The sequence below is a fragment of the Coturnix japonica genome, chromosome 3 (assembly GCF_001577835.2).
Source record: "Coturnix japonica isolate 7356 chromosome 3, Coturnix japonica 2.1, whole genome shotgun sequence".
Classification (NCBI taxonomy): domain Eukaryota; kingdom Metazoa; phylum Chordata; class Aves; order Galliformes; family Phasianidae; genus Coturnix; species Coturnix japonica.
In genome coordinates, this window is record NC_029518.1 from 96,969,061 (window position 1) to 96,988,312 (window position 19,252).

The following is a 19,252-nucleotide window of genomic DNA, read 5'->3' on the forward strand; positions in this document are numbered from 1 at the left end:
GGGTTCCTGGGTGCAACCACACCTCTTCTGCTCTTGCTTCAGATTTTAACTACGGAAGTGCAAACAGAATAACAATTTGGGCTCCTTGCTTTGTCATCATCATTGCTAAGGGAAGCTGGATTCTGAGGCAATGCTGAACAAAATCTTCTTCCTCACCACCTTAAGAATAAGATATTTGTCACAACGTGTTGCTACAAATAGAATAACAAACTTCTGCTTTCTACATAGGAAGCATCCTACTCTCAACTACACAGAAATACAACACAGCTGGAAAACACAGAAGACCAAGAGTGATTAACTTGGAGATATTACACAAAAGGATCTCTGCTCCAGCTATTCCTTGCTTACCTCTGAATATCTGAATGAATACATAGAAACAGCACTGGTAAGTGAATATACTATAGGAGCAGGGAAACACACAAGTCTATTTGAATGCAGTTTTTTGTAAATTAGGAACTCCAAGCTCAGGACAAGTTAGCTTCTTCTACTTTGCTCAATGAACGGCGATAAAGCATGGCGGTAGCTAACAAAATAATACTGAGTCTCCCATTTACTAAGTTGCCATTAAGCCTTTAAAAATGCTGTATTACCATCCACTATATAAAATCACTATGAAAACCACATGGCAGCCTACATCCTCCTGCAAGCTGCTACTATGATGCTTCTGTTCTGGCACAAATGAAAGAGAACAACCACAGCAGAGTCTTGTCGCACAAACCACAGCCTTCCCCTCCTGAGGCAGCGATAAGCACAGGGCAGAGTGAACACATGAAGGATTACAGAAGATATACCTGTCTGCCATAAACATTGACGCAGATGCGTTTGCGCAACACCAACTGCATCTCTGCAGGATGGCTGAGCTGCACAGTGGCTCTCACAATAAGGTAGACTCTTTCATCTGCTGCTGTTCCTTTACTGAGTTGGATGCAGTCGTGGACTGTGGAATCCCAGGAGGCTTCTACTTTCACCTGCAAAGGGAAAAAAAAAAATGTATCCTCTAATAAGCATAATTAGGTGTATAATTAACTGTAATTAATTAAGCATAATTAAGAAAAATACATAATACATAAATTTTGAGAGTCAGCTTCTACATTTCAATCCCTATGAAGAAAAATCCCTGCTCTTTAGAAGAGGCCATTTAAGAAATCAAGATTGGTTTGCCAAATGAAGATGCAGGGATTAAAAATGCCAACTTGCTCAAACTCTGGAACATTTCCTCTCGATAAGAAGACCTTTGAATACCCAAGATCGCCGCAAATAAATTTTGAAACATGCTAAACCGCAGGACCTAATTTATTAAGATAAACCAGACAGCAACTGGGATTGCAGTGGAAATCTTCCGTCTCACTGTACAACCTCTGCACTCAGTATTTGAGATCTCAAATATTTGGAATACAGAGTTGCCTCACTTTGTTGAAACACTTCAGCAAAAGCTGGGTTTTCTCTCCTTGACAGTTAAAATATAAAACATTAGAATCATAGATTGGAAAATACCACAAAAAAACAAGTCCAACCACCAACTCATCACCATTACGCCCACTAAACCACATCCCTAAATGATTACTTAATAATTTCATAATAATGATTACTGAAGTTTTAAATGCTTTTTTCTTGAAATCACAAGAAAAACAGTTTAGTAGCCATCCTTCCAGGCTTTTAAAACAAAGGAGTACAACAACAGACAATAAAACCAATAAAATCATCAAGAATAATAAACATAAAAGAACGTAGAAGACTAAGGTAAAAAACCACATCCAATTATTCTAAACCTTGTAGCAGAAATTATCCACCAAGGGTTGTGAAGTTGTAAAGCAATGAGCTATGTGGTAAAATGAGGACATAATGCACAGTTAAATAAGTTAACCATAACCTTAGTTAAGATTGCTTGCTTTTTCAGCTGAAAGCTTCCATGCTCTAATTGGCTGGGATTTAGATGAAGGAAGATTCATGAATTTTATTTTTCAAAACGTGGTTCAGCTCCTAGCAAATATTCCTTGCAAACAAAGGTTTGCAAAAAAGACCTCCCTGTGAAGAGAGGCTGAGAGAATCAGGCTTGTTTAGCTTGGAGAGTAGAAGGCTCCAGGGAGATCTCATTGTGGCCTTCCAATACTTGAAGCGAGCATATAAACAGGAGGGGGATTGGCTGTTTGTGAGGGTGGGCAGTGACAGGACAAGGGGGAATGGTTTTAAACTGAGATGGGGACATTTACATTAGAGATTAGGAGGAATTTTTTCACCCATACGGTGCTGATGCACTGGAACAGGTTGCCCAAGGAGGCTGTGGATGCCCCATCCCTGCAGGCATTCAAGGCCAGGCTGGATGTGGCTCTGGGCAGCCTGGTGTGGTAGTTGGTGACCCTACACATAGCAGGGGGTTGGAACTGGATGATCGTTGTGGTCCTTTTCAACCATGGCCATTCTGTGATATATGATATGATATGATATGATATGATATGATATGATATGATATGATATGATATGATATGATATGATATATTACTTCTGTGATATCTTAAAAGATGGGTATGAAAAGGCAATGCTGCATGGGGGCTACCCATCTTAACCACAGAGCTGTTAGCTTCATACCTGTGCCAGGGAAGATCATGGAGCAGATCATCCTGGAAACTATGCTAAGGCACACAGAAGAGAGGGATGTGGTATGGGGCAAGCAGTATGGATTTATCAAGGGCAAGTCCTGCCTGACCACCCCAGCGACCTTCTACGTATAAAGGAAACATACAAAAGGCTTCTGAACTAAATATGCTAATCTGTATCTCTGCTTACCTCATTATCATGATGTTTTACAATCTGCAGTTCAAAGAATTCCTCCTCTTCTTCAGCAACAAGAGTCGCATCCCACCCACCTGCTTCTGGGTCATCAAGGTTATCTTGGGAGCTGAAGTCATCAGCTAGAAGCAATGGTGAATGCAGAAGGGAGAGAAGCTAAAACCATTTTCCTTTTAAAAACACCCAACAAGTTATTAATTCATATTTTATTTCCACATAGAAACTGTGCAAAAAAATGTGGGAACACAAAGTGAGCCTTACAAAGTACTCTCTTGTGCAGGAAAATCCTCTGGTTGTAAATATCCCTTCGCTTCCTTTTTATTCCTCAAATATCCTCCGTTCTATTTTGAGCATTGCTTCTCAGTTACACCAAGTACATTGCTTGGTTTTATCAGCTAGGTGATTTTTTTTTTCTTTCTTTTTTTAAATAAAGAAGAACTGTTGTTTGGAGAAGTACGGTACATTTAGACCATGATTAAATCTTTAGCATGGTTTTCAGGAACACACTCAACCTGCTTAAGTCCTCCACCATTAATGAATTATTAACTCGCTCCTCTCTGAAGCCCTTCGATATTTCAATGTGCTTTTTGAGGTAAATAAGCCCTAATGCAAACAGCACTGCAGCAAAAACCTCATCCCCACAGGCAGAATGCCACCTCTCCACTCTTACCTGATGCTTTTAACCCAAGCACAAACCCTCATCTAAACATCATGAAAAGGATTTGTTCAACCAATCAAGCACGGCTGACTCCCTGGTCTATTTGGGCTTGTCCATTTCTTGTCTGTGATTTCCCCACCTCTCATAACACTATCTAAATAAGTGCATCACATTGAATCTTGTATTTGAATTCTCAAGGCATTTATTTTTGTTATACAGACATTACTAATGGCGACTTCCTATTTTCTGCCAGGCACCTGATAGAGACATAATACAGCACCCCTATAATAACCTTGCAAGGCCTCGGAGCATTCCCAGCAATTACTTTTTCCATGACATCATGTATTGCTGTTCGTCCTGCTGGGTACACTCGTTTTACTATTTCCTTTATACTGATCAAACATCTGCAGAGTAGAAGCGTTGTTAAAATGCACGGTCCCTTCCATACACAAAACACTGTGTGTTTTGAAACATTCAGCAAAATGTATCAGTGAAAAATGTGTCATTTCAAATTGATCTACCTGATGTTCCAGGCATTTCATCGCTTTCTTAGCTTTAAATTCTACCACATCACTGGTTGTATAAAGTTTGTTTCAAAGTACTCTGTCCTTTTAAGAGCCACTTACCATTCAAGTCAAGGAAAATAACAGGAATGTGAGTTTCCATACCAGGCACGGGAGTCCTAAAATGTAAGACAGTGACAATGGCGGCATTTAAATTACAGCAGATTTACCCAGCACACGTACTTTATGATAAAAGCTCACAGAATATTACATTTAGTACAACTGCAATTCCAAGTCAGACCAACGATAACCTTGCCAAACAGCTTTATTTTAATTTACTGTTGCAGATTCAGAGTCTCAACTAAATTGGTACTTCTTTTCTACCAGCTCTCTTACTATTATTATATTCTTTGACCTCTGCTTTCAGAAATGTCTTCTCCCTCTAAAATGCTAATAGCAAAATTAAGTTTACTTTCTCTGACATACACATTTATGAAATGCAAACCCCTCTGCATTATTGATGTCAGCGAAGACAGTGGAGTTGGTTGGAAAATCCAGCAGCAAAGTTCTCAAGCTACTGATGCTGCCACAGAACAGTTGCTTCTTGTAAAACACATCTGTCCCAGAGCTCAGGCAGCCACAAGGGGCATGTTTTTCACAGTGTGTATTAAGGGATAACACACGTTGTGCTGTGTTTTAAAGCTACAACATAAATGATGTGCTAAAACGTAGTATGAAGCATCAAAAACATTTTAAAAGACACCTAGCTGCAGTCGCAGCTGTAGAAGGGCTGTAGCCATCTCATGACAAACCTGGACGTAATGATTTTATGGTGAATAAGAACAGGCTGGATTTTTATGTGATGTATAAGGTCACACTAAGAAACACACTGAACACTTCCTTTGGAGCAAATGTGTTCAAAATAGATTCTTCCCCAAGGAATTTTCCTGATGCTCCGCTGTTTTCAAACCTAGCCCAATACTTCAATGTCAAAGACAACTGTCCTCCAATAAAGCTTGAGACATCTTTATGTTTCAGAAGCACCAATTTGGCTCTGGGCAGCCTGGTCGAATGGTTGGCAACCCTGCCTGTGGCAGAGAGGTTGAAACTAAATGATCTTTGAGGTCCTTTTCAACCCAGGCCATTCTATGATTCTATGATTCTAATTTTAACAAATCTCCATTTAAAACTCGATGACAGTCAATTCCATCAATAAATACCCTCAGAGTTTTGCTCAAAAAAACACTGCAGAAAGTTGAAAGCAACCAATGCTGAGGTTTGAGGCAAAGCAGCCTTGCTTCCTTATCTGCAGTTGTTACTCACAGCTGCTACAGCATGGCAAGCTCAGTGTAGTGTAATTTACTATTTTTAATGTTTAGAAAATTACATGGAACACTTGCTGACTAAACAAACTTTGCGCTTCAACCAGGAGCGCAACAAAATGCTCCTGTAGATGCAGTTTTATTATGACAGAGCAGCCTTTTAAGTGAATGAACTAGGTAATTAACATATTAGCTAATTTTTTAAAACGGTAAGTGCAGTGGTAATAAATATTGATTCCGCTTCTTCAGAAGGTCATAATTACTCTCTGATCAATAGCGGTTTCGTTTACTAAATAGCATTTCTGGATTTCAGATACACAGCCTAATAAAATAATATAAGCAAGAGCCCTAATTTTAACAACTTTCCTCATGCAGTGTAAAGTCTAGATTACAGAAAGCAACAAAATGGCAATGATTCAAGTCAGGAATAAGCCATGCATCATTTTTACATTCACTCTTGCATATGGCAATGCATGTTCATACCACTCTGCTGGAGCTCCAGGGATCCCACTGCCTGCAGAAGGCACCATTACAGCGTTCCTTTCTTCAGTGAGCGTTAGCCTCATCTCCAGAAGCTGTGCCTCCCGATCAGCATCATCCTCTGTTTTATCTGGGAAAGCAGTAAGGACAACAGAGAGCATTTCTGACTCAGTGCTATCACCGTGTGTTGAAGTTATACCATCTTCATAGAATCAAACCCACTCTGTTCAGAAGTTCAGCACAGAAAGAAGCTCACAGGGTTGAAAACAACTGAATTTTGTATAGGCTTCTCTAACTTCTGTTTCACTGAAAGTGAAGTAGTGGTGGATACAGAGATTCAACATTTCACTACCTTCTTTTCTAGATATTACAATGCATTAAGAGTGCCTGCGTAAGTCTCAGCCTCCTACTGTTGTTATCTCAAGTGCATTTTGCTTACCAGGCTTCCCAACAAGTTTCTGCAATTGCTGATCAAGGTATTCCTGACGCTTCGTTAAGGCACACAGCCACTTCCGACGGAGCCTCTCCAGATCCCTATCCTGTACAGAGGAAAGAAATCATGCTAATTATTGACTCAGGAAAGCCAATATTTCCTATTTGTGGCTTAAATGTTCCCTCAACCCTATTGCTCATCTTATACACAAGAAGCAGATAAAAAAGAGCAGGCCTCTGCTGAATCACTTCACTCTTTTCTGCTCTCTTCTTTTTTAGAGGACAGCTTAAAGAGCAATGCAGAACAGCTGAGGATGGAAGGGAGGCTGCCCAACCCAGCCCTGCTCTGTGCTCAGAGCAGGTTCAGTTTGCAGCAGCCTGCTTGGGATTGTGTCCAGTTGGGATCTGGGCATCCCCAAGAATGGAAACTCCAGAACATCTCTGGGTAACCTGTTACAGTGTTGAACTACCACTAAGGTGAAAAAGCTTTCTTAGCATTATAACTTGCCAGCTTAAGGCATTGCTTTTTTCCAGCTGTTATTTTCTGCTGCCCAGTGCTCAGCTGAGCATACTTCACTTTATCCACCTTCTTTGCTCAAACCTAATCTAAAACCTGGCAGCTGTGACCTTGTAGAAGAGCTGGAAACTCCAGCTCATATTCATGACTCACTACTCACGCTCACTGTTCAGCAGCCTTATATTAGGAATCCATTCCTAACCCATATTGTGCCATTAGCCCTCGCTATGCCATTTGCACTCGATCCTTTGAAAATATTTTTAAGTGCTCAGGTCCTTCAAAAAATACCCATGTATCTGCAAGAACACTCAGTTCATTTGTCTCCAACAGAAATCTCAGAATTGATGTATGATACTCTACATGCAGCATGTTGGGTGCCACACAAATGAGCTATCCACTCTGGGATGCCTTTAGAAAGCTTCTTTTAAGGCAGTAACAGCTCGCTTTCATTCCAAAACAAGCTACAACAAATAGTTTGTCAAGAAAAACGAGTGGATGCAAGATTATAAACTACATTTTTATTAGTCACCTGCAGACCCCTGCAAGTATGCAGGAATCTGTCAGGGAGCATTAAACCTAGATATCTTGTTGCTCACATTATACTAAGTTGAGATCCATGGTGATGATGAAGTGTTTTTGCTTAAGTTATTCAGAAGAAGGTGAAACATACATCACAGATATTGTACCTCATCAGTTCTCCTGTAAGGTTCACGTTACAGTGACCTTACATATACTGAAGAAGAAATCAAACCATTACCATGCAAATTTCACTATTTATTTCACTGCCATCTCAGGGTTCTATGAACAGAACCCCTCTTGCATGTGCAGGGGTTGATTACTCAGTATTTTATTCCAGATCTCACACATACATCCATAACATAAAACAGTATGAAGTATTTTGATTGCATTTTCAACACCACTGGGCTTACTCTCTGTCTACATTAGGAACATTTCAACCATATTTGTCAAAATGAAGACTCCTTTCTTCAAACAAAACAGCAAATGAAAAGCAACCGGACCGTGCTTTGGAAATACAGGTTAAGATATCTCTTTCTTCTGTTTCTACCTCTCTAATCCACCACACAGCTTTGTAGCATAACAACCTATGCAAGTCTCAGTTTTTTACTGTCTTTAGAGGGAAAGTTTTTGATGCAGCAACGATAAAATGCTGACCTTCTTTCATTATATTTTAATCTGAAAATATCCAAGTCTGTAATAAGAGAAATTTTACCTGGTAACTGTCCATTTCATCCTCTTCTTCCTAAGTCAAAACATGCAAAACCACATCAGTAATGATTTTTGACTGCAGGAAACATATTTAATGCAAAGGGTACTCCTACTTTAAGCAATGTTAACCATCTTCTGTAGAAGTCTGAGTTTAGCAGTGACTATAGAATTAAACAGCAATGTCCCAAAGATTTGCTGCTATCAGCAGCGTGAGTCTGAACACAATTGAAAATAAATGTGAATTTCACATGAACACAGCTACTAGCGTTCATCATATATGGAAGAAAGAGGAATACTTAAGTAGCCCTAAGAAAGAACAAAGTGTTAAAGCAGTAACAACTCGAAACCTACTGATCCTGGAGAGCTAAGAAAAGTATGAATTTTACAACATCTGACATAAAGGATTCAAGGCAACTTTGCTGTAGCATATAGAGGAAAAAAAACGCAAGCATTTAAGTCAGTTGCTGAGGAGGTGGAATAACCGTCTGCCACACCAGCAGCCACGAGGTAGACTTCAGATGTTTTGATTGCCATTATTTTCTGATGGGAGACACCACCTTTTGTTCTTAGTGTGCATCACAAGCAAACCTGTTTGTACTAAGAGCAGGCACAGCTGCCATTGCTGCACAGGGAACGGAACAGCAGCAATGTCTCCAATCCTAAGTGATTACTTATCTATTTAAGTAACAACAAGCCACTGGAGCCTACTTTTGTATCTTAGTAATGAAAGCAAAACTCTAGCTAAGCTAAAATTAAAAAGCCATATAGAAGAGGCATTTGTTTAGCTCAAATTCTTTAGAAAATCTTTCACATTCCACAGATACTGATTTAGTTGAGATACAGAAATGCTAATGGGGGGACTAAAAATCCAGATGTTCAAGTCAGAGAGCTATTGTAAGCAGCAGAACTAATATAACGTGGTTTTCAATAGCTCTTTTCCACGTGGGTTATCAGCATCAGAGGCAGCTCAGGCTCTTCCTCAAGGGAAGCTTAAGTCCTTCCTCTTGAAAGAACTGACTATTTTGTGCTTTGCCAGTTCTGTTTTATATGGCACATTGTCGTGCCTAATATTTGAAGTAAAATCTACTGGACAAACTCCTAAAGGATTTTAGAAGCTTTGCTTTTTCTTTCCTTTCTTGAATAGTGTGCCAAGGGTGTTTCCCATCCTTTAAAGCAGCACAGCCCTGAACAGAGCCAGAAGGTAGCATTCCAAACAACATTTTTGTCACAGAAAATGATTTTTGATTAAGAGGAATGCTTTCTACAACACTTTCTGAAAGACGTGCACTTAAATTATCCTTCATAATTCGTAGTATCACCTGTCAAAACCACTCTGACAATTCTTTTTGTTGCTTTATAGACATACATAAATCTTCCTAGTAGGTTAAATAACGGCTTAATAACAGCTTCCCTATCCCTGCTGCAAATCAACCAAAACTCAAAAGCAGCACAGTTGCCTCCAGCTGTAACAAACTTGGGGCATAACCTTAAGCTTTCACATGTCTTGAAAATACAAGTAGCTTATAAGACATATTCAGACTCTTACCTGATAAATTTCAGGTGCTTTTTGTGACTTAGCATGTTTTATTTGCACACAGCCAATTCCAACAGATAGTATTGACTCCTCCATCAGTGGCAAGGTCCCAGATTCCTGCACAGATCTGACTTCAACCTGAATTCTTCGAGATTGCCCCTGTCCAAGAGAATAATGTGAAACCCATGTTAACAACAACAACAGAGTATAAAATGCTCAAAGAGAGACCTCTACCGGCAGTCATTTGCAAGCAGCACTTTATTAAGCTCTTGTGAGTACTGTAATCTCAGTGACTCCCCTGTACAGGAGATACACTTTCTGTTGTAAGCATTTATGTTTACAGGATTCAGATATTCATGGGGAAAACACTCAGCAACTCAGTTCACTTGTTTTGAAAATCCTTTAGAACATGTAGCCATAGGACTTTTAATGCTTCTGAAGGCAGAAAGTTGGATCTCTTACCCATTTGACTGTTAGAAAACAGTCTTATTTGGCGAGCTACTGAAGCTTAAGTGACCTTTTTCTGACTTTGGCTTCCCCGACTTTAAATTCTTGCCTACCTGCTGATGCTATCAATACTGTTCCTCAATAAAATCCATAGGAAAAATCAAAGCAGTTGAGGAGCTCAGAAGTACAGCCTGTATCTAACTTTCACTAATTCCTGGTGTTACTTTGGCAATAGCTTGTCACCTAAAAACGTTAAGTGCTCAGCTGAGCATTAACAGTGTAATGCACGCACAACTCAGAAGAAAATGAACAGTTGGCTGAGAGCATCAAATAAGGGGGAAGAGTGGACTTCAAAAAGTTTCAGGTAAGCCTCTGATCATCTTTACATAAGAACTTACACATACTGAGTTTCACAGAACACAGAATGACTCCACTTACACAAGATCATACTCAATGTCTAGGCTTGAGAGCAACTTGGACACCATCCCTCTATCCACACAAAACAGACCTCTCAGCTTCCCACAGTCTCTATTCACAACTGAAATCCTGCACGTGCCACCTTACCTGTCTGAGCTGAAAGATGCCTCCAGTGCAAACATCCTTGGCAGGAGTCACCTCAACGGGGCAGTATTCCCCATTCTCATTCAGCTCTAGAATTTGAACCCAGAGCTCTACTTTTCGGGTTACTTCACTCCACCTGCAAAATACATCAAATGCCGTTTCTTTCTTTCTTTCTTTTTCTGCCAAAAGAAAAAGAGAAGGAAAGAAAAAGAGAGAAAGGAAAAAGAAAAAAAAAGAAGAAAGCCCAACTATTGCCCCTGACCACAGACTGGTGAAGTGAAAGAATGCTCCCATAGATGCTGTGTTTGATGGCACAGGGTTTTAAATAAATTTAAAAAATAATAAATTTTACGGACAGCCCTTTTAGTCAACCATCAGAAATGAGCCTTTTCTTCACTGTGCTACAAAAACCAGTTCTATTGCATTCTAACACTGAAGCTCTGGTCTCAACTACTGGATCTATAGAGATCCAGGGTTGCTGATGGCAATCAAATCCATAGAGAAGACAGCCAAACGAAAATGACATTGTTTCACAAGCTTTCAAGACCGAAGGCATCTTTCTGACCCATATCATACCACTGCCTTCTCTCAAATTCTTGCAAAAGCTTAAATTCTTACTGCTACTTTTTAGTAGCTCAAAATTAAGAAGGAGGGAGGTACTGCTCAGCTACGAAACGTAACTACTTCATAACACACAGCTTCTTTTTGCCATATTGTCCTGATTTTTCTCTTAAATTTTCCCACATATGCCCTAATATTCAACATGTTCAGCGAATTCTTAGGCTGGGAATAAATAAAAAAAGAAATAACTTTCAATAAATTAAATTTCATAGTTGTATTCCAGTAGGAGGAGCAAAACAACTTACGTTTAAGAAAACGCTACCAAGCTTAGTTTAGGGATGGCAAGTGGTTGCCAGTAAAGAAATACACAGCCCTTCAGTCTGAAGTACTGCATTACTGCAATATTTACCCTAACTGAAGCAATTAGTCATACAGCTCTTTCAGTGGAAGTATTACAGAGATAACACTTCACGTCCAAAAACAAACAGGAGTCTAACCCCTGAATAAATACATCACTGTACAGTCAGAACAACCATCTAGCTGTTCTAGACATGATAGCTCTTTCCGGCTCAGATCAGCATAACAATATAACAAAAATTAATCAGCTTCTTATTTTCTGCTCCTTTCTAAAACATTACCAATGTACATGGGTTTTTCTAAATAAAAGGGACTTCCAAGTCTTTTGAGTTTGGCCGTTTCTAATTTAGAACAGAGATGAGCATTTCTTCTTTTTCAGTTTTTAAAACCTACTGACACATCACATGATGTTCTCCCAATAGTCTATTTCTAATTGTCTCAAACACCTTTTTTTTTGTGCTTCAAAATTTCACTACTTATATTAAATCTGCTTCAAAATTAAGCCTTTCAGACAGCGATTTTCCAAATTTTTAAAACACAAATCTACTTTCTGTATTTACCGGTCTCGAAGGCTCCGTGTTTTGGCCTGAATGATTCCCAAATCCCACAGGGTTGGATTTTTGCGGTCCCCACTCTGCTTGTGCCCATATACTTCAATTGCCAGAGCACCATCATAGAGATGTTCCATGAAGTCTTCAGAAATATTTACAGAAAACTCCTGCAAGCAACAAACAGGTTAACAACGACTGTCACCACACAGTGCTAACTTAGGCTTAGAGACTTACTGTCTTGACTTTAATATAAGGATGTAGTAAAGTTACCCTAGTTCCCAAGACACAATGTGAAGGAAAGGAAGAACTGTTATCTTGATTTGTAAAATCAGTTTCAAGGCTTGCTTAAAACAAGCTGTAAGATGACTGCATCCAGTTCCAAGTCCTGATCCAAACTCTGAAACATATTTTATATTCTTAAACTTAGAATCAAACTTCAAACTCACCAGATGGCTCAATATCTGCTTTACAAATGAATGGAATTAACTGTTCAGTGTAATAACAAATGAGAGGAAGAACAAGAAGAAAACTCAGGTGATTACCTGGGATTAATCTAATTTGATTTCTGACATCTCAGAAAGGGTTGTTAAGCACTGGAATAGGATCCCAGGGAGGTGGTTGAGTCACCATCCCTGGATGTGTATAAAAACCATTTGGATGTGGCACTCAGGGACATGATTTAGCAGAGAGCTGTTAGAGTTAGGGTAGGATGGTCAGGTTGTGGTTGGATTTGACGATCTTGAAGGTCTTTCCCAACATGAACTGTTCTATGATTCTAAGATCACCTACTGTGGATGCCTTCACTTAGTTGCTCTGAAGTGAAAAGAAGAAACAGCCTGTTCTAATATACACTGTACTTCAACAACTTAGAGATAAAAAGCAGCAAGTTCCAGTACTGCCCATGTCTCTTCACTGATGTCAATGGAGAACAATGAGGTCAGATATAGACATATACTTAGAAGGGCATCACGCCTCCACTCATACTCAGCTGCACTTTTACTCTGGGTAAACTACTATAAGTCTCTGCCAAACAGACTGCCTTCCTTCATTAATCTACCTCACCATCTTCAGTAATGTTCGTACAAATGAATTGTGTATTACAAGGACAAGTTCTTACAAAAAATAGCATTAGAGTATCAGCCTCACAAAGTACAGTAGTGAGAGCAAACATGCAACCAACAGTACTATGCAAGCATAAGCCTGGTTTACCTGCCCATAATTCCGGTAATAAAGTAGAAAAAATATATATACTTACGTTGCAATGATCAAAGACAACCATGCACCGTGGCTCCTTGCTGATGGGGGATAAAGAAGGATCCACTTCAGGTGCAACATTAACTGGATCCAGCTGATCCCAGAATGTATAATTGCAGAACACAAAGTTGGAGAGGTGCTGTGGCAAACCTGTTGCCTGGAGTATTTTAATCTAGAGAAAAGACAAGAACCAAAGGAAAAGAACTTATCCATCAGGATTAAATTCTCTTGATAGAATTTGGAGGTTCATTTGGTAGAACAATCTTCTTCTGTTCCCCTACAACGGATAACTGAGAAGGTTTATTGGGAATTAAAGCTTGCTAACGATGCATTTCTGCACTGATAATCCACTGTATTTTGAGTGCATCACCTGGAAACCGCCACTAGATGTCAGCAATCGCATATTTTTGGGAGTAAAAACCAGCACAGTGAATTTTAGAAATACACCAAATTATTTCAGTTTCTTTTGATGGAGAGCTGCAGCTAAAGTTATAATTCAAGAATATAAGACTGATCATATACTTCTACCAAAGTGAGCTCCCTTATTCTGACAGTTCCTTCTTTGAAGATATTTTTGTCCTTATGTTGGAAATAATATTAGAACAGCGCTGACAACAGGAAAGTAAGGCGCGTTTCCCCACCCATTCCCTTCTTTAATGAACAAATAAACCCACAATGTTGTGAATACATCTGCTCTAAACAAAACCAATGCATCAGCCACATTTCAAGCAATACATTTCTATTTACCTCTCTGTCATATTAAGGTCAAATACGTCAGACTCCCTTTAGTGCTTTTTGCGTCCTTTATTTATTCCTAACTGAAGCTTGGCCTAAGTTGCATTTTACTACCACAGAGAATGCCCAGTAGGTCCTCCTTGCTCACTTGCTTTTTATTATTAATAATCAAAGCACAGATGTATATATTTCACAAAATATTAAATATTTAGTAAGAGAAGAATGGAGAGAATGGTTCACAGAACAAAGGAAGTTTATCAGATTCTTTGGCTGCTTTTGAATTAGATATTACGGCTCCAATCCCAGCACACAAATCTTCCATGTTTTCTAAAAGTACAATAAAACCATCTGGGTTAAGATCGTACACACTTGTATATAAATACAGTTTAATGAATACCTTCAGACTTCAAAAAATCATGGAGAACTAAGGGAACAAAGACCATGAAAACAAATACAGCCGAAGCACTGAACGCTGTCCATATCACACAGCTAAATGACTGTCACTTTTTTATTAACCCTGTAACATCAGTACCATTTCATATTATTTATCAACAAGTTTAGAGCCAGAACTCTCCCTCTGTAGCTGAATACTGGAACTGAACATTACACACAAGGTTACACAGAGATATCTAATGCCCAGAAGTCACTGCACCAGGGATTTTGTTATTTTAAGATGGGATGAAAAGACAGGTTACTCACGAGGTTGGGGTATATCTGGAACTCACCCTGCAGACAAGTTTTCTCTCCTGAGTGTCATTTTCATTGAGACTATCAGGACTATCCTCACCACCAACCAGCCTTTCGTCTATCTCTCCGCTCACTCGAACAACTTCAACGTGGAGACGACCAGATACCTGATGAAAAAGGAGCACAAATGATGCATGTGCCAGAGAGCAATGACAAATCCATCCCTTTTCAGATAACTACCACTGACGTCTCCAGTCTGCCAGCAGACATTTTCTTCCTTTCTATTGTCTTTCAATGCTCATTTGTAGCAGCAGATAAAGAAAGCTTGGAGCAAAGACTGTTGCTGTAAAGGAGTTTTCTTTTCTAAAAATCATCAGGCACTAGAGAGACTTTGGGAACAGTATGCTGCAATTTCACTCATCATCCCATCAGTCTCTGGAGAGTCTGCAAAGTGCGTATGCAAGGCACAGAGTGCACATAGAACGCTTGCTCTAGCTGTCTTTGAAGATTTTCTATTGTATTGTATTTAACAGCCTTTTATGAGCAATAGTCAGTGAAAGACCGTAGACCTACAGCTTATACTGGTTCTAATGTGTACTTTGGGCTGCTTCACTTTGGAGGGTACACACAAAGCTTTTGTATTTCAACATCACTGTGATGGGATCTAAAGCCTCAACAACCCAAGTAAGGCATGACGGGACTTGCACAATCTGTTAGTAGAGATCTTGTGCATAAGAAACTGGAAAATATCTAGGACATACTGATATTAACATCCACAGACTGTAAATAAGCAGATGAGTAAGGACAGATTATGGAAAAATGACAAACCTCTCCCTTCTGATTGATGATTGGCACAGCATATTGTAGCTTCACATCATAGAACAGGCACTCAAGAAAGACATTGGCTACTCCGATAAGGCTGTGGTTCTCCTGCTCATCGTAGAATGGATCAGCTCGTCTGAAGTAAGCTCTCATCACCTTAAACCAAAAGCAGAAAATAAGAAAAACAAACTTTTCATGACAGTTTTCCAAGTGCTGCAAAACGAGTCTAACAGGAAAAAGGGACACAAGCAAGAAGCCAGATCAGGACACGAGAAGAATGCAAACATGATTTTAACTTTGGACAGAGTATCAAGGCATGTACTCAACATGTTCTCCAACACCATCAGATTCAGAGAAGTCAGCATAAGCCCCAGCTCTGGTTATGTCTCCTTACTGCATTGAGCTATGCATGCAAACAAGCATCAAAGTGACAAGGGTTAATGAAATGTTGAAGATTGCTTCTGTACTAGGAAAATAAAGGCTAAGACAAACTGTTACCTCTGCCTTTTCCCTCCCTCTCTCCACACCATTCCTCCTGAACCAGAAGATCTACTTAACCAAACATCTACTTAACCAAAAAAATGAATAGGAAAATAATTCTACTGGCACAGTACTGGAGTAATTCTTACTTACAGGGTTGTCTTCCTCACAGTCTTTCCACTCCTGGTAAAGATCCCTCATGTCTACTAATCGATTCTCCAGCTTTTCCAGTGACCAGATCTGTTTGCCTTTCCCTTTCCTTCTCACCTGAATAGCAGGCTCGCTGAGAATTGCACCTCTCTGAGAAACAATTAAAGAGAGATCAATGCAGAACCTATGTCACAGTAATGAAAAATAGTCTACAAACAACAAAAAAACCGAGAACACTTTTGCAAAGTTTGGACTATTTTTTTTAAACACAGCTTAATGATTCCAGTTTAAGCATGACAGCCTGAATTTGGCTGTCACAGCACATTCACGTGCCATCTAACTGCCATGTCTCATCCCAGCCACAGGCAGCAGTTTGTGTGGATGTTCGCCTTAGATAACTGTTACAAATAGGACTAGTTAGGCATTTCACAAATATCCTCAAGTTACAGCAGCCTGAAGTTCTAGCTAAGGCAAAATTCAACTCCTGAAAACACTTTACGGGGGGGGAAATGCATCACAAGGCTTTACTAATGTAATGTTTCTGGGTGTGCCACAAGACTGCAAGAAAATAAGTAAACGAGAGAAACTTCTAAAGGAACTCAGAACAATTCTAATCTTGGGTTAAAATATATCTACTTTACTGATGAGGATGACTTTATTATCTCTAAAATTTTGAGCTGGCTTCAATACCAGAAAGGATAAGACAGCTTAGGTCGCCAGACTGCAACAGAGAAGTCTGGGTTTGGTTCCTTCCTTTCAAAATGTTTAAGATATCTGGAAGGAATCATCCAAATCCCCTCAGCTCCAGCTCCTCCCTGTACAATGAGGATGTCAGCAATTTCTCATCTCAGTACCATGATGCAAAGGCAGATAGATGCCTATAAGGTGACAGTAAACACATTTAGTAGATGGATTCTACATGATTTTATCACCCTGATGGATTTTATCACAATCCACATGGTATCTATCTACATGGACTCTGTCACTCTGAAACAGAAGCAAATGTGAACTCCAACATCAATGGAAACTATCTAGACCATTAGTCAGAAAAAATGAAAATGAATTCCAAGGGGCAAACTACATGAACAATGTTTTAGTTCCATTATGGTTACATTACCTTACTGTTGGCATTAAGGCTTGAAGCTGGGATCTGGAGGGTGACTTTATACTCTGTCCTCTTGTCCAATTCTTCTCCAATAAAATTGGCTTCTCTCACATACAAATTGGCTTTAACAATTTGTTCTCGCAGCTTTCTCAGGCTGTGGGTCAACATTTCTTCTCTAAAAGGCAATTTGTTGCAGTGAAAGACAGAAGAAAATGGCATTTAAGTATTGGAACTGACTGCAAAGCACAGGATCACTTGACAGGGAAAAAGTCAATACTTGGCTTTTTAACACAAAAATTAGGCAAATTAAATGACATTTCCTCTTGGAAAAGAAGAGGTTGTCTGTATGAATTTAGTAGTATGGACATCAGCATACTGCCAGCTTTGGAGACTTCTCCATGCATCTGCTGAACAGTCAGTACTCACACGGCTTATCCCAGAGCTTTCCCAGCACAGATGTGGATGCTCCATCTTACAGAGGCAGATATGTTCAGACATCACAACCCACTTGCTCACTTGCCTCCCTGGCAAATGTATTAGAGCACCAACTGTGTAGTGCAGGAATCCAGCACCACAGAATATTCAAGACAGACAGCTAACACCTTGTTGGACTGCCTCAAGTCCTTTGAATTTCAAAGGACACTCCTTAAATTAGATTTGTGTTTCTTCATTGTATCTTTTACCATACTCATTGTTTTAGGGAAAGTTTCATCTTCCTCCTGCAGCTGCTCCTTTTGTCAGTAACGCTGGCAAAGACCATTCAGAGGAAGAAGATAATATACTCAGTGCAACTGTCTATGAAGAGGTAGAGGCCTGTGGCTCTTCTGTGATTGTTACACAGCTCCTGCAGTGCTCTGGATCTAAATTTTTTGCATCACCCTCTTAACTCTCTTTTCTTTCTGCAATCTTCTGGTTACCAGAGCCTGCCCAGGTCGGATACAAGTTAGGAGTGAGAACAATCTTCCAGCAGCTGTCATGAATTTACAATGTGTAATGCAATTTAAACCTTGCAAAATTCATTAGCACTAAGGAACTTGAAATGAACAATCCTGCTGGTCAGATATGATTACCCACCTCTCCTCTGCCCACTGCCGTAAACGCTGTTGAGCACTGGGAGAATGAAAGGAGAACCTGTCCATGCTGCGGAAATGCTGCTTCTCTGGAGACAATCGCCTTCGTAACTGTTCCAGTTCATGCTCATACATAAGTCTCTGCCGTTCAAGTGCAGATCTCTTCTCCTCTTCGTGCTGCTGCTCCAGGCTTTGCAAGATGGACTGCATAGGATCTAGGTAGGCATTGAAAAATAAAGAAACTAGAACTTCTGGGGTTGAATATCTGGTAAGCATGAAGTTAAATTGAGGGAGTCAAGTAATGAATATATGGCAGAGCGGAGACTTCGAAATACGAGCTCTGACCCAGGTTCTGTACAGATGTTCTGTACTGCCTTGGGCAAGGCACAAACTACCTTGCCTTCATAGTTCACTTCATATAGGCCTACAGATATCCATGCCAGGAGCTAAAGTGGCCAGTGAGATCCACTGTGAAGAATGTACTAGACAGTAAACATAGTACTATGTCACATAAAAGAAGGAAGAGTTTGTATTTCTTTGTAAGGCACATTTAAAAAATGCTGCTGAACTATGGAGCAAAATAAAGACCCAAAGAACAGAGTGGGTGAATGATTTAAGAGAGCTTGGAAAAGATCAGTCCTTAAAAACACTACTTCTGTCCCAAAATAATGCCAATCCAGGGCAGCTATGTAAGACCACAAAAACTAAAGAATATAATTGCAGAGACAAGAATCACTGCAGTTAATGCCTGTGCGAGACATAACACATGAAAAACAAACAGCAAAGCAAAAACATTCTGATTTGAGGCTGCAGTTCCACCAGCATTCCAGTTTCAGCTTTTTCCTCACCAAGAGCTGCCAAACAAAATATTTTGTGGCGGTGTTTTTCCCCTCCAGTGCAAAAAAGGCTACAATGAGTCATTCATAAGAAAAATTCTCCAGTAGGATGCTACAAGGGAAAAAGCTGGTGCTAAACATTCCCTGACATTATAACCTCATATTCACAGAATCAT

General features: G+C 39.7%; 1 protein-coding gene across 9 annotated transcripts in view; it reads right to left on the reverse strand.

Annotated features, from left to right (window-relative positions):
• The window catches only part of KIF13B (kinesin family member 13B), a 112,312-nt gene that overhangs the window by 31,095 nt on the left and 61,965 nt on the right, over nucleotides 1-19,252 (reverse strand). For all 9 annotated transcript variants that reach the window (XM_015859716.2, XM_015859712.2, XM_015859717.2 and 6 more), the window contains 15 exons: nucleotides 18,245-18,455; nucleotides 17,183-17,345; nucleotides 16,069-16,215; nucleotides 15,442-15,591; nucleotides 14,652-14,780; nucleotides 13,193-13,363; nucleotides 11,947-12,104; nucleotides 10,472-10,604; nucleotides 9,473-9,619; nucleotides 7,931-7,960; nucleotides 6,190-6,289; nucleotides 5,754-5,880; nucleotides 4,072-4,127; nucleotides 2,785-2,909; nucleotides 792-968 (listed from right to left, as the gene is read on the reverse strand). In XM_015859716.2, the coding sequence (XP_015715202.1) occupies nucleotides 792-968; nucleotides 2,785-2,909; nucleotides 4,072-4,127; nucleotides 5,754-5,880; nucleotides 6,190-6,289; nucleotides 7,931-7,960; nucleotides 9,473-9,619; nucleotides 10,472-10,604; nucleotides 11,947-12,104; nucleotides 13,193-13,363; nucleotides 14,652-14,780; nucleotides 15,442-15,591; nucleotides 16,069-16,215; nucleotides 17,183-17,345; nucleotides 18,245-18,455 (2,024 nt within the window). The remainder of the gene's footprint in view (nucleotides 1-791; nucleotides 969-2,784; nucleotides 2,910-4,071; nucleotides 4,128-5,753; nucleotides 5,881-6,189; nucleotides 6,290-7,930; nucleotides 7,961-9,472; nucleotides 9,620-10,471; nucleotides 10,605-11,946; nucleotides 12,105-13,192; nucleotides 13,364-14,651; nucleotides 14,781-15,441; nucleotides 15,592-16,068; nucleotides 16,216-17,182; nucleotides 17,346-18,244; nucleotides 18,456-19,252) is intronic.